We start from the raw sequence: 24,971 nt of genomic DNA, 5'->3' as shown, positions 1-24,971 counted from the left end.
TGGGAAGGTGCAATTCGGCCTAGCTTGCCGGGGACTCTTAAGCTAGGGACAAACTGAGCCTACGTACGCAACGCGGCGCAAATGAGGCGCCTTAATTTGTGCATGCTAAAATACCGACACCCAAGGCCAAGGTCGCGCTCGGCCGAGGAAAACGCGCGCGCTGCCGGCCGAGGCACGTCTACACTGGCCATTTGCAGCACGAGGACGGAAATTTCCTCGCGAGGCTGCTCGCTCTGTGTGGACCCGCCTATTTAAAAATGATTAGGCGTAGGTACCGTTTTTTGTGAATATGTACCTCAAGATACTTTAACAAATAAAATTAACATTGTATATACAAACATGTTGCACTTCAATTGCGATTGACGATTTTTAACATGTCAATCGCGATTACTTAATCGAATCGAAAAGTAATCGATAGATGCCTACACTGTTATTAACCCTTTAAACGCCATCGTGAACCTTTTCGGGATGCACGAAGGTTGATATTGGGCCGGAGCCATGCGCGTTAATTGACGTCTTTGGACATCAAAGGGTTAAGCTGATTAATTCCTCAAATTCTCCATATCCAAGCCCTGGTGTTGTTTCTTTACATGGTTCCTCAAACTGACATTCTGCGTGAACGTTGCATCACATATACCACATCTATATTTATTATCACTGTGACTTTTCATATGCAACCTTAACGCCCTAAGCCTAGGGTACGATTTCCCACAATACTCACACCTAAAATTCCTCTCCCCTGTATGCGTTGTCATATGTTCTTTCAACTGACAAGGCAGATAAAACATTCGATCGCAAATATCACATTTATGCTTAGAAATCTTAAGATGAGCTCTCCGGTTATGCTCTCTCCAAGATTTTCTATTATCATAAGACCTATCGCAGTGATCGCAAGCAAATTCCCTCTTCTCCCCGTGAACCTCTATTCTATGTCGACATCTTAAAGCATAAGTGAAAAAGACAGCTTCACATTTCCCACACTGGTACGTAGGTTCCTTCTTATGCATAGTCGCTACATGTAAATATCTCCCATTTTTAGATTTAAATTCTTTCCCGCACTCTTTACACGAGTATTTCACTCCTGGCCTTTTATTATGTGACTTCTGGTGTTCCGTCAATCTTCTTTCTTCAAAGAAATGAGCTCCGCATATATCACAGATGCAGCTCCCGTAATGTATAGCCATATGGTTCCTGAGCGCGTGAAAATATCCAAAAGTTTCATTACAAACTATACAAGCCAAATGACTTACTGTTAATTTAAACTGTAAGACCTCATTTTGAATTTTAAATAAGTATTTCCCGTGCACATTTGTTACGTGAGTTTTAAAATTATCTAAATCGTCAATTTTCTCATCGCATAACCTGCAGTCTACTCTTAAGACATCTATTTGAGGCATTTTTTTATTTATTCTAACTAAGTCTTTATATGTATTAGGGTCATGGCTTAAAGTATGTTCCCTGAGTTCCTTAGGGTCCGTAAAGACCTCTCTGCAGTAGACGCAATGGTAATCACTGAAGGAGGTCTCGAAGGGGCACACGAAGGAGTTTTCAATTATGGTGGTGGTGTTGTAAAACTGTTTGTCCTCTTGATCCATGCATTTTGGGCGTGGTTTCTCTGGTGGGGGAGGTTCTAAAAAAAATGATTTTGGGTTAAACAGACAAAAAAACCGGCCAAGTGCGAGTCGGACTCGCGCACGAAGGGTTCCGTACCATTACGGAAAAAAACAGCAAAAAAAAATCACGTTTGTTGTAAGGAAGCCCCATTTAAATATTTATATTATTCTGTTTTTAGTATTTGTTGTTATAGCGGCAACAGTAATACATCATCTGTGAAAATTTCAACTGTCTAGCTATCACGGTTCATGATATACATCCTGGTGACAGACAGACGGACAGACAGACAGCGGAGTCTTAGTAATAGGGTCCCTTTGGGTACGGAACCCTAAAAACAAAACATCTAGCGTCAAGTAGCGGAATTATCAGTACTGTTACTCGACACTTGTGTCGCGACTGCCGCAAAGTGTATTGCTCAACAATTTACAACTAATATTATAAGCAGGAGTTGAAAATAGAGTTCCGGTTAATCCGGTTATAATATTAGCTGAAAATCGTTGAGCATTAGACTTTCCGTTCGTCGCGACATCTATTGTCGAGTAGCAGTATTGATAATTCCGCTACTTGTCGCTAGATGTCGACTACGAAAATAATAGTCTTTTTGGTAACAAAACTGGGGTATGGAGAGAGCACTCTATGTCTACTTAATTCTCTTTGGTTCTACATGGTTCTACGTACCGTAAGTACACGGTCCGTCCTGCTCCAACAAGCTGCGTAGCTTGTTGCCGAGAGAGCGGAACCGCTTCTGCACCTCTCGCTCACTCTCCTTCTTTCTCTTTTTACGAGGCTTAACGATTTCTTCTTTGATGTCTATGTCCGATACTGGAACAAGTTTGTGTAAAATTGAAATGGGTAATAACTATCATAGAGTAACTTATACTAGAGCGGTACTGTCATAGTAAATTTTGTAACCCCAGTAAATTCACTGCCATCTGTCGACACACTTTAAAACTAAAAATGAAGATTTATAAAAATACGATAGAATGTATTTAGATATAGATAAATGTTTTTTTAATTGCATTAATTATTTTTATGATTTTGACCCATGTTCTTTCACTGATATGCGTTAAAATTGTTAAATAACAAACGAAACCGTCAACGCCATCTATACGACTGTAGGCCAAAACTAGTAGCGCCCTCTGAACGAGAATCAAATTTTCTTGATTTTCGAGGCACGTTTTTTCCTTAGACTGTATCCATCTATTACGGAGTTTTTTATTTTTATTTTATTTATTTATTTTTATTTTTTATCAAACAAGTTAAACAGCATGACAGATTATATCTATATTTGTAACTATTAAGGCCGTTCCATCGGTTTGCCGCTGTCACTGTCACATTTCGCAAGAAAGAACGGGAAAGATCATGCGCGCCAAGTGTCAATTTTGATCGAATTTTGTAGTTTTTTATTTATTTTAAAAACATTGCCTTACACTATCGAAATTCGAAAGCTGTCAAATTACTATTTAAGTTAAGGTTGTTTTTTCTTCTTTTTTTGTTTATGGTGTCACATAATAAATAACCCGAGTAAAGTTGGATTAAAAGTCCTAGTTAGAGGTTACTTTGGGAATTAATTTTATCGAGCTATGTGTCATAATTCGTGTATCGGAGACTGTGTTATTAAAGAGAATATAATCAAGAACTACATATATTTTTTCCACATCTACGAATATCAACGTCTCTTAGAAAAATATGATCATATAAGGAGATTTTTCGCCTTCTGGCTCAGGGAACAACCTTAAATAAAAAAAAATAAAAACCCCATAGAAAAATTAAGTAAGCATAGAGTGCTCACTCGATACATTCGTTTTCTTACCTAAACGCTTATTATTTTCGTAGTCGACATCTAGCGTCAAGTAGCGGATTTATCAGTACCGCTACTTGACACTAGATGTCATGTGCCGCGTCTGACGAAAAGTGTAATGCTCAACAATTAACAACTAATATTACAATTAGAAGGAGTTGAAAATTGAGTTCCGGTTAATCCGGTTATAATATTAGCTGAAAATTGTTAAGCATTAAACTTTTCGTTCGACGCGACATCTATTGTCAAGTAGCAGTACTGACAAATCTGCTACTTGACGCTAGTATCAACTATCAACTACAAATATCAACTACGAAAATAGTAAGCGTTATGGTAACAAAACTGATGTATGCAGTGAGCACTCTGTGCTTATTTCTCTATGCCATAACTCACAGCGATCATCACCAACATCTGCATCCAACTCATCATCGACTGGCTCCGACTCCATGATGTTGGGATCCGGAGGGTCTTCCGCTGGCTCCATTTCTACCTTCACCTCTCCTGGCTTCAGTTCTATTTCGACCTTGGTATCTGAAAGCGGGTCATCAACTATTATGCAATCCATACTAATATTATAAATGCGAAAGTCTGTCTGTCTGTCTTTCTGTCTGCGTGTTCCCTCTTCACGCTTAAACCGCTGAACCGATTTAGATGAAATTTGGCAAAGAGATAGGTTGAGTCCCTGAGAAGGACATAGGATAGTTTTTATCCCGAAAGTCATCCCTTAAGAAAGTAAAAAGCGGGGTGGAATTGAGATAATTAACGAAGTGCCTGCTAATTTGTGTGCATTATATGCTCAAATTTAGATTGCTATATTGCTATGAGATTTTATCCAGGCGCTATTCTTACTCTAGCTGCGGTTACTAAGTCCACGCAGACAAAGTCGCGGGAAAAAGCTAGTTTTAAATAAAGCGCTGGTGGCCTAGCCGTAAGAGCGTGCGACTTTCAATCCGGAGGTCGCTTGTTCGAACCCCGGCTTGTATCAATTAGTTTTTCGGAACTTATGTACCAAACATCATCTGATGAAGGAAAACATAGTGAGGAGACCAGATTAATCCCGATAAGGCCTAGTTTGCCCTCTGGGTTGAAAGCTCAGACGGCAGTCGCTTTCGTAAAAACTAGTGCCTACGCCAATTCTTGGGTTTAGTTGTCAAGCGGACCCCAGGCTCTCATGAGCCATGGCAAAAAGAGGAAGAAGAATCTTACACCGATCAAATTACTTGTAGACTGGGCATGCAAAAATAATAAAATAATAATAATTCCTATCGATTCTGAACAAACTGTCTTTAGGTTTTCAGTGGGTCATGAAACTCATGAAACACCGTGTATAAGGCTCTCTGTCTTCACCATTCCGTCTAAATGTCTGTATGGATAATAATAAAATAATAATAATTCCTATTGATTCTGAACAAACTGTCTTTAGGTTTTCAGTGGGTCATGAAACTCATGAAACACCGTGTATAAGGCTCTCTGTCTTCACCATTCCGTCTAAATGTCTGTATGGATAAAGCTGCTTACCGCTGGGTTGGTGAACATGTATGGAGGCCTGCAGCAGCCGGTCTTCACACAGCAGCACCTGCTCGCGGAAGGTGCATGCGTCCCGCAGCCGCCCGACACACGTCGCACAGATGAGGCGCTCTGTCTCCACAGTACCGTCTAGATGGGACAGCTGTGGGAATGTGAAAGATTATTATTATTATTTTGACGACCGGTCTGGCCTAGTGGGTAGTGACCCTGCCTGTGAAGCCGATGGTCCTGGGTTCGAATCCCGGTAAGGGCATTTATTTGTGTGATGAGCACAGATATTTGTTCCTGAGTCTTGGGTGTTTTCTATGTATTTGTATATTATATATATCGTTGTCTAAGTACTCACAACACAAGCCTTCTTGAGCTTACTGTGGGACTTAGTCAATCTGTGTAAGAATGTCCTATATTTATTTATTTATTATTTAATAAGCAGTCAGGCAGTTATGGCAACTGATATGGCCTGTATCCAGTAATCATAAAGATATATAGTTATCATGAACGAGTATAAGATGTAGTGTTATGCTTGTCTAATTTATTTCTAAACTATTTCACATTTTGGGCTGAAACCACGTTTTCTGGAAGTTTGTTCCAAGCCCTTACTACTCATTTATTTGATACTATTACTCATTAGAGGTAGAGAAAAGTGGTCTAAGGCAATAATGTACTGGATTACTGGAGACAAAAAGAGGAAGCATGGCAGGCCAAGAAGAAGATGGGATGATGAGATTAAGAGCGCAGCAGGAGGTTGCTGGACTACAATAACAAAAGATAGGGATAAATGGAAAGAGTTAGGGGAGGCCTTTGTCTACAAAAGGCATACAGATGGAAATTAGATATATATTTACATATATGTTAACAAATTGTACTTACAAAACACTTGTCTGAAATAAAGGCTATTATTATTATTTATGGTTCTTGGTTTTTCGAGGCATTCTATGAAATACCGGTGTAATGAGATGCACGGGCCGAAGCCAAGTGCATCTCATAATAAAATTATTCACTACATGAATTTTGGCTGTTTTCGGCTCGGTTATAGTTTGATCCTGGTGGTGGTAAGGTAACTGAAGTAGAAGGGAGTTGCAAATCGTTCTGAAGAAACTTTCTGACTATGCGGCATGTGTTTAAAATAACTGCTTTCTGCATAAGTAAATATGAAGATGGTGATATCAATAGGGTTTTTATTGAGGTGTGTAGTTGTTGTGGGATGACACCTGTAGTAGACAAAACAATGGGTACTATGGTAACGTTGGTTAACTTCCACATTCTACCTATTTCATCTTTCAAATTATTATTATATATTTCATAATATTAAATTGAATGAATGAATGAAATGAAATGAATGAAATAGCCTTTATTTCAGACAAGTATTTTGTAAGTATGTTTCATTTTGTTGTTTATGTATATATATATACTGTGTCTGTATCTGTGTCTGTGTGTTTACGAATAAAAACTATTCTATTCTATTCTATATATATATACACATACATTAAAAGAATATAGTGAAAATAAAGTGTCACGAAATGGCCCCATCTCAGCATGCTGCTGGTGACTTCCAGCGCTATATATCTAATTTACATCTGTATGTCTTTTGTAGGCAAAGGCCTCCCCTAACTCTTTCCATTTATCCCTATCCTTTGTTATTGTAGTCCAGCAACCTCCTGCTGCGCTCCTAATCTCATCATCCCATCTTCTTGTAGGCCTGCCACGCTTCCTCTTTTTGTCTCCAGTAATCCAGTACATTATTGCTTTAGACCACTTCTCTCTCCCTCTAATTGTGTGACCTGCCCATTTCCATTTTTATTTGTTGTAGTATTCAATTACAAGACGATATATATATAATGTATAAATACTTAAATACATAGAAAACATCAAACGACATACACAAACAACATAAACACACAATTAAATGCCCTTACCGGGATTCGAACCCGGGACCTCCTGCTGTGTTGGTAGGTTCACTACCAACTAGGCTAGAACGCTTAGGTATCTATCCATTAACATAACACAAGCTTTATTGAGCTTACTGTGGGACGAGATCGATTTGTGGCTTAGAACGTCCCGTAATTATTGATTTTATTTATTTATTTACTGCAAGTAGCACACGCAAGGGTTAGGAATTAAGTAGCTTATCTTAGTTACTATTTATTGAAACATTGTAGTAAAAAAAAAGGGTTTGTTCTTTGATTTTTTTTCAACATACCATCAATCCAAAACAATCCATAAACATATCAGCGTACACTTCCTTTTGACCCTGAAATTCGTAGTCCACGTTTAACAGACGACATTTCTTGATGGAGCCGCAGCAGCGGCAGAGGCCTGGGTCAAATACGGGCCCTTTACGACTCGGGGCACTCATTTTTTAAGAGATTTAGATGAATTATTAAATAGATTATGTATTTAGCCAACCCAACTTGGACATTTATTTCAGACATTCGTTTGACACATTGGCATGTTTGTTTACTTTCGTTCAGAAATAGAATAGAATAGAATAAATATCACGCTTTGATTATTTACATAATTGATTAATTGAGAATGTCTAGAAAATTTATGTTGGTAATTTTAATGATTAAATAAACATAAAAAATATATTTCCGGTGCAAAAATAGGCTAACACTATAAAAAATATTGATAAAAATTGTAAAAATATTGGTACATTTTCTCAGCCTGAACAGGAATATGCCCATTCAACTGTTACGCCATCTGTTGACGAGTAGAATCACTATAATGAAACAAAGCAATTTGACATAATGGAATGAAATTGCAGTATCAAAACGCATACTTCAAGAAGAGAATGCCAAAAAAAAAGAGTAATTGATATTCTCGCACAAAAACCCATGAAATTTTACTGTTTATAAAGCTATGAATGTTATTTGATAATAATGAGTGTTGATAAAGGCAAAGGGCCGATTTTCGACCCTGGCGTATGTCGGTGCTGCGGCTCGATGAAGCGATGCCGTTTGCTGAACGTCGAATATCAGTGCATGGGCCAGAAGGAAGTCTATGCTGATATGATAATGGATTGCTTTGGACTATTGGTAAGTAAATATCAGAATTGTTACAACTATGTCATGGATACGAATGGTTTAACAAATAATTGGAGAGAGCAAGAGAAGGGATGATCATAAAAAATAGCATCGGGACTTTTGCTAGTCCAACCAAGAATTACATTTTTAACTGTCAATTCAGATAATAGGTAGTGAAATGAATACCTGTAACTAACTTGATCCACATTTAAATAATAAAACCGGCCAAGTGCGAGTAGGACTCGCGCACGAAGGGTTCCGTACCATTTCGCAAAATAAAAACGACAAAAAAATCACGTTTGTATGGGATCACAACTTAAATATTTATTTTATTCTGTTTTCAGTATTTGTTGTTATAGCGGCAACAGAAATACATAATCTGTGAAAATTTCAACTTCAGCTATCACCGTTCATGAGATACAGCCCGGTGACAGACAGACAGACAGCAGAGTCTTAGTAATAGGGTCCCGTTTATACCCTTTGGGTACGGAACCCTAAAAATGAGGCCACTTACACCTCTTGATTGTTATGCACAAAATATTACAATTATGGATAACAAAGTTTTTAATTTTATTTAAATGTAAAATAATTAATTAATTATTAGGCACATATAATAATAATAAAAGACGTTTATTCAAGAAGTTGTAACATAGGTACATAATAAAAGTACACGATAATGCTTACAAACTAATTGAAAGGGAAGGTGGCTCAGCTGATGTCTGTAATTACTGTAATATGTAAATAATTATATGTATAATTTTAGACTAAATAAGTATGTTTCCCTATGTGGAACTATGTTGCTGCCCTAACAGGGCGTCACATGAACAGCTCATATTTAAGAACACCTGTACCTGCTATGTGATATGCAATAAATGATTTCAATTTCAAAATAATTTTAATTGTGTCCCAAATTCAAACCTAACAATTTTTTGCCCACAGATGTCACATTTAGACGACAAGCCATCAGCTCGGCTGGTGTGCGCAACATGCGTGGGTCGTCTACGTGAGGCTGCTGCGTTTCGATCACAGGTGCTCCGCTGCGAGGCCGCATTCCTACAGCTAAGGATGTGCGAGACAGAGGCTGCAGGTACTCCTTTAACCTAGCTGTCATTTTCCTAGTCGCAACCCACAGCAAGGGTGGATCCAGGGGAGTGGGGGTCACTGTCATGGTGTCTATGATATCAGTAGATATAAGGTGTGGCACGAGTTTGTGAAGGCCCTCTGCACCTCTGGGTTGCCTTGGGGCAAGACAGTGACCCAAATCATATTTGTGAAGCAATGAATGCTGCCCAACATGTACTAACGAGATCTACATGTACATTTCATCAACATTCATTTGTGTGATGAGCAGTGACCAATGCGGCTGTGACCCTGGTGGCCGAATGGCTCGGGCACCTGCCGCGATAGCAGAGGACGCTGGTTCGATTACAGCCTGGGGCACTGGAGGCCTTGGTCACTTTTTCTTGGTATTTCACATTTATTTCTGGTTATAATTTATATATGTATAGTAAGCATGTTCCATCATTGACTTTGCTCTGTTGTCTCAGCCATTCATTTGTTTTACGGTCTCTCAATGTGATCCCCACCAATTTTCTCTCTAACGCCCGCTGGGCAACGCTCAATTTACGTAGTATGTCTTTGGTGAAAACCCAGGTTTCAGCTCCATAAGTGAGAACAGGCAGGATACATTGGTCAAATATGCGTGCTTTTTGTTCGGCCTTAAGGTTCATTTTGAAGGCAAACTCGAGATTGGAATAGGCTGCCCAGGCTAGTCGTACGCGTCTGTTGATCTCATTGGTTTGGTTCTTTTTTCCAGTCACTATCTCTTGTCCCAAATACACGTATTTATCGACAGTTTCGATGGCGGTATGGTTAACTGTGATATTCGCCTTGACATCTGTGTTGGTCATAACTTTTGTCTTGTCTAGATTCATTTCCAGCCCACACCGTATGGAAGCATCGCTGAGTTCTTGGATCATGCTTTGAAGTTCAGCGGGGTCACTTGCCAGCAAGACAATATCATCAGCGAACCGCAAATTATTCAAGCGACTACCCCATATATTCAATCCACGCTTTTCCCAGTTCAGGCTTTTTAAGATGTCCTCTAGCACCAGAGTAAACAGTTTTGGTGAAAGCGTATCACCTTGTCGTACGCCCTTCTCAATCCGAACTGGCTCGGTCAGCGGGGGTAGGTTCACTTTTAGGGTGGCTCTTTTGTACATATTTTCGATTACAGAGTACAAAGTCAATGATGTTATAAAACGCGTAGCCAATTTGAAGTGGGAATGGGCTGGTCATATAGCACGGAAGACCGATTCGTGGAGCAAACGACTACTCGAGTGGCGACCATGGGGGGAAGAGCGTCCTCAAAGTAGACCCCAGATGCGCTGGGACGACGACATTAAGAAGACTGTGGGGAAACAGTGGCTCCAAGTCGCACAGAACCGCGACGAATGGCGCAAAATGAAGGAGGCCTACACCCAAAGGGTAGAAAAAGGCTAAAGAGAGAGAGAGAGAGAAGCATGTTCCATCCTAGACTGCATCGCACTTCTGCATCTTTTCAAATGACTTTTTCGTCTAAGACTGTAATCTGTTAAACAAAAGCCTTTGTTCCTTTTGTGCGTACGGTCGCCCTTTGTGTACCATTGAGTCTGAGCGCGTGCTACAGCCGCGCGTGTTGCCGCTATAACAACAAATACTAAAAACAGAATAAAATAAATATTTAAGTGGGGCTCCCATACAACAAACGTGACTTTTTTTGCCGTTTTTTGCGTAATGGTACGGAACCCTTCGTGCGCGAGTCCGACTCGCACCTGGCCGGTTTTTTACTTATATCAAAGATAGATATAACTCCGTAATAGATGGATACAGTCTAAGGAAAAAACGTGCCTCGAAAATCAAGAAAATTTGATTCTCGTTCAGAGGGCGCTACTAGTTTTGGCCAACTGTCGTATAGATGGCGTTGACGGTTTCGTTTGTTACGTTTGTTAACAATTTTAACGCATATCAGTGAAAGAACATGGGTCAAAATCATAAAAATAATTAATGCAAATAAAAAAAATCATTTATCTATATTTAAATACAATTTTATCGTATTTTTATAAATCTTCATTTTTAGTTTTAAAGTGTGTCGACAGATGGCAGTGAATTTACTGGGGTTACAAAATTTACTATAACAGTACCGCTCTAGTATAAGTTACTCTATGCTTATATTAATTATACATTATTTAATAATACAGACGAGCAAGCGCGCCTAGACGCGTCAGCCATGTTAGAGGTGGAGATTAAGCTGGAGCCGCCCGACGAGCCCCTGGGCTCCGCGCCCTGCGACCCCGACGACCTTGACGACCAGGATGACCTTGAACTTAAGGAGCATATGGATGAACCAGAGGAACGTGAGTGTTTTGATCTGATATACCATACAAGTATGATAGTTGTTTGTTTTACAAGGAGGCAAAGATGTTGTTTAACCCCTCATACTATTAAGCGAAATACTCGCAAAAATTTACCACGAGCGTAGCGAGTACTTCGAAAAGTGGAATCTTGTGCGATGTGAGTGTTTCAAGGCACGAGCGGTCAGTTTTGAGTTCTGATACCTTATTCGTAACGTTATTTATTACCTAAATCACATTTCTAGTCTTATATAAGTCTTGGAGACTCTTTACCTCTGTAAGAATAATTTGATGATCGTTTTTTTTTTATATATATCTCAGAGACTTTTACATCTGTAAAGAATTTTAGTATTCGTCTGTTGTTTGTATATTTTTTTATTATGGTTTTTTTTTGGTGTAATTTGACATTTAGAGACTGTATACATCTCCATTAAAGTATCTAATATTTAGTTGATTCCATTTTGCTATTTTTTTTTTTTTTTTTTTTTTTTTTTTTTTTTTTTTTTTTTTATATATTCTAATTTACAACTTAATTACTAAACATTTATATTCTCGCCAAACTGTTACGTTTGATGGCGAGATGCGCTCAGTTTTTATACACTTAACCTATTAAACTAGTTTTATAATTTAAACTATAAGTATGTTTTTATTACTTGTAAAAATTTGACATGTATCGTTTTTTCGTCCAGCGGAGCGCGTCAAATGTCAGTCTCCAACGGACTCGGATGACATGCCGTTGAAGCGGCGCAAGAAACGCGCGAGTAACGGCCGACTGCCGCCCGCCGAACAACCGCCCGGTAAGTAATAGTGACAGCCTTTATTTCTTGTATTTTTTGGATTGAATTACAATTTCATTGGATTGGATTACAATTTTATTAATGTACTAGCGACCCGCCCCGGCTTCGCACCCGTAATTCAACTAGTGCATCGTATTGTATTTAGTTACGTTTCTAGGGTTAGCTATTTCTTTAAAGTTTTGCCTTCATGTACATATTATCTTAGTTTGACTACCATTTCGTATGTATCTCTCTCAGTTACTTAAAGTTTAGCTGGAAGACACACATTTACTGTATTCTCTTTGTTATTGTGTTATGTACTTGTTTTGTGCAATAAAGTGTTTACTACTACTACTAATTTACACAAAAGCTTTATAAATTATACATATAAACCTTCCTCTTGAATCACACTATATATTAAGGGGATCCCATGCCCCAATGACCTTCGATTTGAATCCCTTAGTTTTCTAATGTTTTTTGTAGCTTATATTAACAGCAACGGATTTTAGCAATATAGTATCCCATATTTACTTCAAAGTTCATTGTTTTCGAAATATTTGGCATCAAAGTTGAACAATTTTAGGCCAAAAAACTGGTTTTCTGGCCATAACTTTTGTGTTAATTAGTTTAATATTAAAACCTTAGACAAATTTTTAGAGACGTCTAAGACGAACCCAAATATGTAGATTTCGTATAAGTAAGATCTTTCACAGCAATCGAGATACGAAACAAGTGTTTTTTTAGACAATGTTTAAAACAATCATAAATAAATAATAATTCATTTTTTTCACAATCCGGTAGACAAAAATGGAGATAAAAGATTGAAGAACCGATAGCCGCTAGTCTTATAATTCTATATGTAGTGCAAAAGTAGGAGATACGATTCAAAACTTGTCAAAAACCGATGAAAACCTCAGGTAGCCCCTTAAAAAAACCGCATCAAAATCCGTTGCCTTATTTTACAGATCTAAGCATACATAGAGACAGACGGACAGACAGCGGAAAGCGACTTTGCTTTATACTATGTAGTGATTTATTTGCATATCGCGTGTGCGGAAAGGGCCTCCCCATATTTTCCCATTCTTTCCTATTCTGTGCTGTTCTCCACCAGTATCTGTCGAAGTTCCCTAGGTCATCTCTCCATGTATTTGGTCTTATTTGTTTTCTAACCGCCGTATGTACCCATAATACTCATTAGGTACACGTTTCTACAGATGTTGTCAACAATACTTTATTATCTTATTTGCTCGGAAACGTTCGTATTTGTCTTAATGTACTGAGACTGACTGAAATAGCATAACATGTTTGCGCGTCTCCGTGAAAGTAACTTAGAGGCTCCAGTGCCCGACACTGCAACAGTAGCAGTACTGATAATTCCGCTACTTGACGCTAGATGTCGGCTACGAAATTAAAAGTCAGTTTTGGTAACAAAACTGATGTATCGAGTGAGCAGTGTGAGCACACTATGTCTATTTAATTATCTTTGCTTTGATGTAAGCAAAAAGAAGGACAAAGAAGAAAGAAGAGCGATAATAACGTGTTCTTTTCTTTGTAGGTCTGGAAGACCAAGACCGCAGAATGAGCGCAGAAGAAGAGGCCGAGCTAAAGAAACACCGCGCCAATATAAAGATCCTTCTAGAATGCTCTAACGCGACTCCAATACGCTGTTTCAGCGGTTTCGGATACAAATGTTGCTATTGTACGGAAATATACACAAACCCTAATGATTTAAAGACGCACACATTGTCAGAACATGATGTGGGAACGCGAAAAGTCTTAATGCAAAGGAATATGCTGTTTGGGTTTCTTGTAAGACTAGATATAACTGGGTTACAATGTATATTGTGCCATGCAGCAATGGACGGGTTGAACGACTTCACAGAACATTTGAAAGTAACACACGAGAAGAAATTACATACAGATGTGAACAGTCATGTACTTCCATTTAAGTTTGATGATGGTTTAAAATGTGTTGTATGCGCAAAGGTTTTTACCAAATTTAGGACTTTACAAGAACATATGAACGTTCATTTTAGAAATTACATTTGCGATGTTTGCGACACGGGGTATCCGAATAAAAGGATGTTAGGTCAGCATTGTAATATGCATAAAATTGGTGTTTTTAACTGCGAATATTGTCCAAAAAGCTTTAACACGGAACAGAAAAAGAAGTTACACGAGAGATTCGTACATAACTCTAACTTTCTAAACAAATGCGGCGTATGCAAGGAGCGATTCAAATGTTATACATCTAAAGAAAAACATATGCTCGAGATACATGGAATGTCAAGCTCTGTCAAATGTCAAGCGTGTGAAAAGATGTTTAAAAATCAAAGACTGCTAACCATCCACGTGCGAAGAGACCATCTAATGCAGCGGCCGCATAAATGTACACATTGTGACATGTCGTTCTTCGAAAAAAAGGGGTTAAAGAACCATTTGGTAAAGCATACGGGTAGTAGGGAGTTTCAATGTGAGATATGCTTGAAGGAGTTTGGGAGGAGGAAGACTCTGCGGGAGCACATGAGGATACACGAGGAGAGGAGGTTTAGGTGCGAGGAGTGCGGGGTGGGGTTCGTGCAGCGGTGTAGCTGGAAGGGGCATATGAGGGCGAAGCATGGTGTGGTGTGCTAGGAGAGTAAGTTTTAAGATTTTTTAAATAAAACGATTGAAATAAAAATTTGGTATAAACGTGTAAATAATGCTCTAAAACGACCCAAAAGCTTATCAAAAAGGTAGAATATATTTTGTCCAATAATAGCTCAAAAACAATATTACATAGTTTGTCTACGATACAAGATATTTCCGTTTCAAAACTGTGGAAACTGTAATTTTTGTTTAACCTTGTTACATATTATTGAATTTGACTTTCTTACGTTGATTCAAAATCTTCAAACTGTTGGTCGGTGCGATTAAGGGTGTCTAGCAAACTACGGGATCATGGTCGACGCGATTTTAGTAACGTTTGGGTCGAATGCGATGCGAATCTGCTTACATTTTTTGCTACGGTTCTGCTTACATTTTTGGTGGCCCATGAGGGGAACAAGCGTTGTCTATCATTCAACATTTACCTATGAGACCGATTCGCTTGGTCGTGACGTGTTAATGAACATTGAACCTTAAACGCTAGGAATATGGCCTCATTTGGCTTAAACATTCCTGGCCGGGCCAGCTCTACATATCAACTTATTGATATTTACAATAATAATGATCACGTGACCAGTAAATTACCTCATTTGGCGTGATCACGGTAAGCTCAATAAGGCTTGTGTTGCAGGTAATTAACATTTTTTCTCCTTGTTTCAGCCCTCCCCATGTCCAAAGTCCAACAACTGATGCGCGAACGCGACCCGTCCTACATGATCGATACCAACGTTGTCACCGTTGTCGAGAACTCCTACATCTGCCCCTTCAAGTGCCGACACAACCATCTACTCTGCTACTACTGCGGAGCCAACTTCTCCGACCCAACCGGTCTTCGACACCACACCATCACCGAACACCATCCGAAGAAATTCAAAGTAATCGAGCATAAGAAAATGATCAAAATGGACTTGACGAGAATTGATTGTCGGTTGTGTAGTGAGAACATTAGTGATTTAGATGAATTCAAGCGGCATATAACAACAGTGCATAACAAGAAATACTATTTTAACGCGAAAGATTTAATTTTACCGTTCAGATTGACTTTGAACGAACAGCAGTGCGCGTTGTGTGACGAAGTGTTTCCGTATTTTCACGCTTTAAACAAGCATATGAACAAACATTTTAGTAATTATGTGTGTGAGACGTGCGGGTTAGGGTTTGTGGATAAGGGGAGGTTCGTGATGCATCAGCAGAGGCATGAGGAGGGGGACTTTCCTTGTGAAACTTGCGGGAAGATTTTTAAGGCTCAGTACAATAGGTAAGTTCCTATGTTACTTACACGTCATAAGGAGATGGCGGGACGACTTGGACGCATTTTATCCGGATTGGCGGGAAACTACAAACGACAGGGTGGAGTGGAGGAAGCGCGGGGAGGCTTTTGCCCAGCAGTGGGACACTAATATGGCTAGTAAAAAAAAAAATTCTATAGAAATAATTTTTTATTTGGATCGTCATAAACAATACGATAAATACTGATTTAAACTTTCATGATTTCTACACATTATTATTATTATTATAGCTTCTTTATTCCTTAGGAAAAAATCACATTTGGTTACATGTATATAATTTGACAGCTTAAAATAGTAACATTTCAACATAGGTATACAAGCGTTATTTCTAAAACAATTTAATTACAAATATGATTAAATTAATACTAATTTTTATATAATCAGAAAAAAAAAAATATTCGATTAAATTAAATTAACAGTTAAAATGATATTTAAATCACTTAAACACTAACATTTGGGAAGTCATGAATGAATAAAATTCAAAATTTAAAATTTCATTAAAAAAAAAATTCTACACATTATTAAATTGTAAAACGGTACTTAATTGCGTATTTAAGTTTTAAGACTTACCTTCCCATCCCATCACACGTTACATTAATACGATTACACTAGTGCATACATTACAGTTTTTTTTTTTTTTTTTTTTTTTTTTTTTTTTTTTTTTTTTTTTTTAAATATAAACTGATCGGCGATTGGCCCTAGTCACACCTGATGGAAAGTGAAGACAGGGCCTAAGATGGAGTGGTTACATTAGTGTGATTTTATCCCGTTTAACAATTTAATAATAGGATAAATAGGCACCAGCATACATCGCGCGCCTGAATGTTGGGCTTCGCCCGACCCTACAATGCAGGCGCCCTGTTATAGTGTAAAGGGCGCACAAAAATTACACGCATTGCAGAGGTTGCGGGTTCAAGTCCTGCCGGAAGCGTACATTTTTATTTTTTAGGGTTCCGTACCCAAAGGGTAAGACCCTATTACTAAGACTCCGCTGTCCGTCTGTCACCAGGCTGTATCTCATGAACCGTGATAGCTAGACAGTTGAAATTTTCACTGATGGTGTATTTCTCCTGCCGCTATAACAACAAATACTAAAAACAGAATAATATAAATATTTAAATAAGGCTCCCATACAACAAAGGTGATTTTTTTTGCTGTTTTTTGCCGTAATGGTATGGAACCCTTCGTGCGCGAGTCCGACTCGCACTTGGCCGGTTTTTTTAAATATAATACTAATATTCTTGTTTGACTGTAACTTTTTCAATTAAAGGGACCTCCACATCGACCGGGTGCACAACAAACGTGGGCGCGTGTTCTGCCCCAAATGCGACGTGAAACTGATGTCGTACACGCAGAAACTGAAACACTTAGTGGAGGTGCACGGTGACGCACCGCTGTCGTTCCCCTGTAGCTTGTGCGAACGCGTGTTCGGCACTAGAAGAACGCTAACTATACATAGGCGGAAGGACCATTTGAAAGACTACAGGTATAGTAAACTACAGATGTTGATAAACAAGTAACTGTTCAAAAAGTGCTACTTTTCGTGGCTGTTTAGCGTGCGGAAAGTTGGTTTTCGAGAACTAGTGCTTTTTACTTTTCCAATTTTTAAAACTTATACTTGTTCCAATTCGTTACAACTTATTGATGAGTGTTTATATTAGTTTCCTTTAAACGTCGTATTTAACATAAAAACCTACTGTTAATGTAAGAATACGAAAAATATGCATATTTCATATTTTATTACTTACCTCTTCTTCATTATAAGTATTATAACACGTTTATTTTTTAATGTTTAATAAGCGTTCTTAATAAGTTGTCTGAATGGAACGGAACGCCTGTCAAAGAAGAGGCGTATTTTCTTACTGCAAGAATGTTTTAAGTTTCCAAAGGCAACATTCAATATTGTTTTTATAAATATACGATACACAAATAATCGTAAATAACGATATTTAGGTAATAATAGTACAATGTTTTAATATTTACAATTGTTTCTGTCTTATAGAACATGCATTTGAAAAAAAAACTTTCATTGAAGTGGGTTCAATGATAATAACAAAATCTATTCTAGTCGAATAAAAGCTAGAAAAACACCTCTTCATAATGTCAATGTCAGTGATGTCACAGAATTAATAATATAAAAAGTTTCGAATTCCATTCCTTAATACTTGTTGCTTTTCTTATTTTTTCGCAACTGTATTAAAAAACGTCGTTCGATACACGTGCGGATATGTCATTCTTCACTCGTGGCAAGATATCTCGGTACTCGTGAAGTAATGACATACTTTCCGCGCTAGCATCGAAATGTACTATTTTGTGACACACACTTTTATTGCTGACTGTACTTCTTCTCATTTGCATGTCTATCGAGTACTTCTTAAGACCTTTCTAATGAGCCTAAACTTGATGTGTTTGTGTTTTTCCATCGAGGAGTTCCTTTGGGTATCTACCGGCTGCATCATCAGAACACCTCCATGTTAGCATATCATTGCATTGTCACCGGAATTACGATAGTACTCCAAATTTCAACTGAATCAGATGAACCTATATGGTATCTACCGGGAAGTGGTTCAAATTTTAGGTTCAAGATTTGAAGCACTATATATATATATACATACAAAGGTATATACGCAGTGAAGCTAAATAAAAGTGTGTAAAATTCACCACATTTATTCCGCAGCTGCTCAATGAGGGCTATCGTTTTTTTGCTCACCAGTTGGCGCCTCTGTTCTTCTTCTTTTAAAATTATGGCTTCAGCCCAGTGGGACTATTTCGCCAGTATCAAGGTATTAAGAGGTTTAAAAACGACAAAAATTGTACGGTTGTACAGGACAGTGTACGGTGATTTGTTAGCTCTTGTAAATCGATAGCTAGACTTTACAAGAAGCACGTGGACTACCGGCCGTTGACTCCAAGATGGTGGTTAAACGCGCTTCAAAATTAATTCTCCATTTACTGCACACTACCACATTAGTTTACTGTATAATAAGCTATCGATATTACACTTTAAACAATATTAATGAGCAAAAAACAAAGTAATTAATCACGATGCTAACTATCAAGATGGCGCTCGAACCGGAAGTCCGGCGCCTCTGTTGATGGTGGTCCAAAAGACTATAGAAAAGCTGTCAGTCATTGAAGTGACAAGTGACATTTGACATTTCGAACTATGGAAAAGACCACCATCTACACTAGCGCCCCTAGCGGCGAATTCATACGCGTTAGCCCTCATTGAGCAATCATGAAGAGGACACTTTTGATAACATGTTCTTTAAATCATACCAAGGAGTCAGTGAAATAGTCTTAAGGATTTGCCACACTGGATGCGTTCTGCGGTCAGCGGTCAGGTCAAACCCGCATTATGTATGAACAACATTGACAGCAACCTTTGAAGTTGAAGTTTGAGCTGAAATATGGTTGTCTGTAAAGTCGGTTTACGGACGATAATTTTGCGTGATAACGTTATAAGAAAACATTGATAAAAAAGGCCGTAACGTTACCATGGAGATCTGTCCACAACGTGACACTTTTTCGTGTATCGATTTATAAGTCATCACTTCAAAAACACAAATCAGAATAAAAAAAATTGATTTGTTCCCAACAAGGGGCTGACATTCTTTAATAGAGAAAGATAGTCTTATTGCGCTTCCTATAAGAGGAAAGAGATAGTGCCATGCTTTGTCCTTATCACCGACCGGGTGGCATCATAGGTAGGCGATGGCGAAATACCGAAATTTATAAGAGTAAAAGAGAAAAAATCCTATGCTGCCCAAATTTTATTACCCCCGGTCGCTCGGTGGCGCGTCTATAACTACTTGTATACTATGTCTATGGTTCCCAAAGTTGTGCAAGATCTGTGAATAAACTTTTTTTTTTAATAAATATTTGTGCCATTTTCAACCAAAAGGGTACTTATTGTCGCTTGTCAGTAAGGCGCTATTTCCATATAGCTTCAATTAGAAATCAACCTTATCAACAAGCTACAATGTGGTATCTTTTGGTTGAAACGTCACATTTTGTTTCCAGGTACGAGTGCCACTTCTGCGGCCAGAAGTTCTTCACCCGTTTCGCTCTCAATAACCACATGCCGACACACACGCGGGAACGCAACTTCAAGTGTAAGGTGTGCGAGAAAACTTATCCCAGACTCAAGACACTTAAAGACCACATGCGCATACATACGAACGACAGGAGGTATAGGTGTCATGTGTGTGGACAGGCCTTTATACAGAATTGTAGTCTGAAGGGGCATATGAAGAGCCAACATTCTGAATTTGGGTAAACTATGTTTTTATAATTTGTCAGACCAATTTTCGGTGGGGTTCAACGTTTCGGGCACTCTTCGGCTCAGCGTTGCTAAGGTGTTGTTAATATCTGAACACGCACTCTAACGCCATGACAATAGAGGCGTGTTCAGATATTTGTGAGCACCTCGGTCGCTCCGATATATCTGATGGCGACTATAATATTATTATAAATAAATGAGTAGTAAGGAAAAACTCCATTGTAACCAATATCTATTATTGAACCGTTACAAATAGGGGATATTACTGCAATGTTCTGCCACCAGAGTGCAGCACTAGCCTTTTTAGTAAACCATAGAGTAACTTATACATACTGTACCTTTAACAGGTTTTTGACAAGTTTTCAGAGATAATAAAATATGACATTGATGCATCAAGGCGGTTTGTTTACAGAGGACCTACCGGGAAACGCGAATCCGAAAATTCGCTATCTGCCTCTTTATCGTTCGCATATGCAAGAGTGACAGAGATGTTAGATAAAGTAATATTTTTTAAATTGTTTCACGATAGATCCTCAGATTGTGGTAGTGGCGCCCTGGCGCCCCCTACGCAGAGTTTCGCGTAATATTCCCTATTGAATAAGTTTTATAAAATCCTCCCATATAAAAAAATACAGTATAAATAACTTTATTTTAAGTAGTTTTAAGTTATCCCCTATCTATACAAATGTAAATATTTTTAGTGTACCTACTATTTTAAGATGCCTGATACATTATTTGAACCGGCTTCAAACAAAAAGGCTTTGAATCTTGTTTGAATGTTTTCTGTTTCATTTTGTATACGCTGATCGTATGTACGGTCATAGAGAAATAAGTAAGGAATAGTGCTAACTCCATAAATCAGTTTTCTTACCAAAACGCGGGTTATTTCGTAGTCGACATCTAGCGTCAAGTCAGGCCTCCGTCACTCGCTCAAGGCCACGCGCTATATTCCTACCGTTCAGCGTATCGTCGACGATACAACCGACAGAGTGCCGCCGAACGCCCGCCTGAGCGCTCCTACCGCACGTTCCCGCGCTTACGCTTCGAAATGCCGAAACCACGTAATTATTGTGCAGTAGTCAAAAAACAAAGGAAAATTTGTCGTTTTTTCATTGCCGAGAGACGAAGAAAGGTGAAAATACTAATCTTTATGAATTTTGTCACCATTTATTTCGTTGAACATAAGTAGGTAAATCGTAAATTATGGAGTTTTTTGAGTCAGGTATAATTAGTGTTGTTTTTAAATATTTGATTGACTAATAAAAAATGTGGTTGACATTCGTTTTATTACAATAATTATCATAGGTACAACCCTAGCGCATTCTTACGATGACGCGTTGGCACGTGACTCGCACGGCGGGCAACACAGTCTCGACTCTTTGTGCGCGTACTTATGGTACATTTTTTCTCGTCCTGAGAAGCAGGTATTATTATTAAGATTTTGTAGGCTATTATAGCGTAGGTATTTTCGCTTTTGTATGGGAATGATGTATCTGTTACGTAGTAACTATTTATTAATCTGTGGTCAAGTAGTGGATTTATCAGTACCGCTACTTGACACCAGATGTCACGTATGTCGCGACTGACGAAACATGTATTGCTAAAACAATAGGGTATTTGACAACATTAAAAATATATAACGAATTGCTGTCATCCTGAAAGATAATAAAATAATAAAGTATATTTCACTATATTTGAATGTAAATTATGTTTATTTTTTTGGAAAATAAACGAAAGAAAATTTAATATTTTTTGAAATTTCATCAGGGACGTGAACGCTCTGTGATTGGTCAACGCTCGGATGACGTCACACGCGGGTAAAAATTCTTGATTGCCTTGAGTGTTTTAACTGTTTTATTTGTATTTAGTTAATTTTAGTTATTGTTCCACAGTTTTCTGATATATTCCGATTTATCCGTATATCTAGTAGCAAAATATTCATAAGAATCTTAAAATGGAGCCGAAATATGTGAAAGCTGATAGCGCAACCTACCAGACAGACGCATTAATGGTTGCACTTTTCTTTAAAGATAATCCGGATTACTGTGCTGCGGAACTTAGAAATGTAAAAACAGCTGTGTGAGTATACGTAGAAATTGTTTATTTTAAGAACATTTCGATTTCGATGATACGAATACGACGACGATATATATATAGAATACGATGACGAGAATAATATCTCCATACTGCACTTTAGTTTGAAAGAAAAAGTATGCTACTAACTACCTACTAATGCAGAAAGAGCTATGTTATGAGGTTATGTGGTAATAATATAAATACCTAGATCTTGTTTCGTTTAATAACAAAATCCGCTGCTTTAATTACCATATTTATTTACAGTTAAATATTACTTACATCGAAGTGTTCTTCACACATAAAAACATTTATATGCGCTAAAATGCTCTTTGGGTCTCTTCGCGCTAGTTTTAAACACATTTTTCTTTTTTTGGGATTCGTTGAAATGGAAACAAACGATTTGTCTGGATTTTTTATAGGCGTACTTAAACATTGCGGCACTATACACCATTTATATACCATTTTACAGTGAAATAATGAATTCAATGCACATAAACCATAAGATTAACTAAGGTCATTGACTGAGTTTACTCGCGTGTGACGTCACACGTGGCACGTGATTAGCCCCTTTGCAAAAACAGCGTTTAAGGCGCGTTCAAAATAAATAAACTTTAACATTGTTTTTTTTTATATTTAATACAGGAAATTTCACGGAAATATCAATGTAGTGTAATTATTAAGTCATAAACAATAAATTAAAACCATTTTCAAAAATTAGTCAAATAGCCTATTTATAACTAATATTACAAGCAGTAGGAGCTGAAATAGTAGATTGTGTCACAAGGGAGCAAAATGACATATTTACGGCGAGGGCGTACAATTGAATCCTAAACGAAGCGCAGGATTCTATAATTTATTTTTATTGCAAATGTTTTGTATGTTTTAATTATGGATCAATGTTATCTGGATTAAATGATTACTTACTTATAATAGAATCCTGAGCGTAGCGAGGGATTCTAACATAGAATCCTGAGCGTAGTGAGGGATTCAAGTGTTAACGCCCAAGGTGAAAATAATTTTGCTACCATGTGACACATACTGCTTTTCACATCACCTATGAGGAAATTATATACATATATTAGGTTTCAAAACATTATTATTTTAAGCTAAGATCGATACGGACAAAGTGCCAAAATTATGTATACACGACCTTAGTATAGGTACATACTTCTGGCACTTTGTCCGTATCGATATTCTCAGAAGTGACTGTACTGACAAATTAAAAGTACCTACAGCTCATAATTATGTACCTAATATCTTTTCAAAGACAGCAGCAAACAACTAAAATGATACAATGAAAATCAAGTACATTATTTTTGTAGATTTTTCTGGTAACAATGTAAGCTCTTACCCCAGCCCTTTGAACCAAATCTTCGGAAGAACACTATGAAGACTGATATCACTTATATTTTTATTATAAAGTTATTGATTTAAGTATTTACAAATTTATACACAATACAGAACCGCATAATTATGCTTTGTGAAATATTTGTACATAACTTTTTAAATATAAACTTTTTAAATTGCATTGACAAGTATGGCTGCGTTTAAGGAGACCTAAAATGTCAAAATAAAAATTAAATTATTAAACTAATGTTTTTTTACGTTTCTTTGTAAATATTACGCTAATTAATTAATTTACTTCATTTACATATGCTATTAATTAATTTGAAATACGCTAATTACATTTATTGTTTACAATTACAACAAAATATTATTTGTTAGAAAAATTGTATGCACGTAATCGATTATAAAGATATTGTAATCGATTATATGCATACTAATTTCATGTCTTTGTGTCAATATTTCATACTGGCAACAAAATGTCCTTGAACAGAAAAGTGCCACTTTGATCCCTCCTAGCAGGGAAGAAAAGTTCCCTTTTCGAATAGGTGATGTGAAAATAGAATTCCGGTTATAATAGTAGCTGAAAATTGTTGAGCATTAGACTTTTCATTCGTCGCGACATCTATTGTCAAGTAGCAGTGCCTACTGATAAATCCGCTACTTGACGCTAGATGTCGACTACGAAAATAACCCGCGTCTTGGTAAGAAAACTGATGTATGGAGCTATGGAGTTAGCACTCCTTACTTTTTTCTTTATGGTACGGTATAACCCTTTCGCCGCCAAACGTCAATACGCGCGCGTGCATCTCAATATTAAACTTCGTGCATTAGTATCGTGCTTAATGCATTAATAACAGGACATAACACACTAAACAAACACCTACATATCATGGGTAAAACGGACAGCCCCATGTGCAGAGCGTGCATGGCAGAAGAAGAAACAACAAAACATATTCTCCTAGACTGTAAACAGGTAGAAGTATATAGGAGCAAATACCTAGGAAATCCATGCACACTAAAGGAAGCAACTAGCAACCTGAAGACCTTGCTAGGCTTCGTGGAGGAGCTGGGGTGGTTAGAGTAGCGCTACCTCGTTTCACGCAAAATAGGCACATTGGATGTCGAGTTGCGGAAAATGCCCAGCAAAACTAACTAACTAACTAACTAGTATCGTGCTTACGATAGACGTGGCGTTCAT

The 24,971-nt window shown here is 37.7% G+C and overlaps 2 protein-coding genes across 3 annotated transcripts; one reads left to right on the top strand and one right to left on the bottom strand.

The window, feature by feature from the left end:
- Positions 1-267: 267 nt before the first annotated feature.
- On the bottom strand, positions 268-7,336 carry LOC134752287 (zinc finger and SCAN domain-containing protein 12-like). Its single transcript, XM_063687946.1, has 5 exons — positions 7,143-7,336; positions 4,934-5,084; positions 3,809-3,946; positions 2,293-2,436; positions 268-1,630 (listed from the first exon to the last, which is right to left on the bottom strand). Exons 1-5 carry the CDS (start codon positions 7,296-7,298, stop codon positions 543-545), a joined length of 1,677 nt encoding a protein of 558 aa, XP_063544016.1. The 5' UTR covers positions 7,299-7,336; the 3' UTR covers positions 268-542.
- A 401-nt stretch (positions 7,337-7,737) lies between these two features.
- On the top strand, positions 7,738-21,409 carry LOC134752290 (zinc finger protein 25-like). 2 transcript variants are annotated; one of them, XM_063687951.1, is made up of 7 exons: positions 7,744-7,977; positions 8,905-9,052; positions 11,205-11,360; positions 12,047-12,154; positions 15,440-16,037; positions 17,339-17,554; positions 20,092-21,409. In XM_063687951.1, the coding sequence occupies exons 1-7, from the start codon at positions 7,822-7,824 to the stop codon at positions 20,345-20,347; spliced, it is 1,638 nt and encodes a 545-aa protein (XP_063544021.1). In that variant the 5' UTR covers positions 7,744-7,821; the 3' UTR covers positions 20,348-21,409. The 2 variants fall into 2 exon arrangements, with proteins under 2 accessions (XP_063544020.1, XP_063544021.1); XM_063687950.1 differs by lacking the exons at positions 17,339-17,554; positions 20,092-21,409 and adding an exon at positions 13,689-14,771 and having other exon boundaries at positions 7,738-7,977; positions 15,440-15,576.
- The last annotated feature ends 3,562 nt before the right edge of the window (positions 21,410-24,971 follow it).

The sequence above is a fragment of the Cydia strobilella genome, chromosome 24 (assembly GCF_947568885.1).
Source record: "Cydia strobilella chromosome 24, ilCydStro3.1, whole genome shotgun sequence".
Lineage (NCBI taxonomy): Eukaryota > Metazoa > Arthropoda > Insecta > Lepidoptera > Tortricidae > Cydia > Cydia strobilella.
This window is presented reverse-complemented; position numbering and strand designations above follow the sequence as displayed.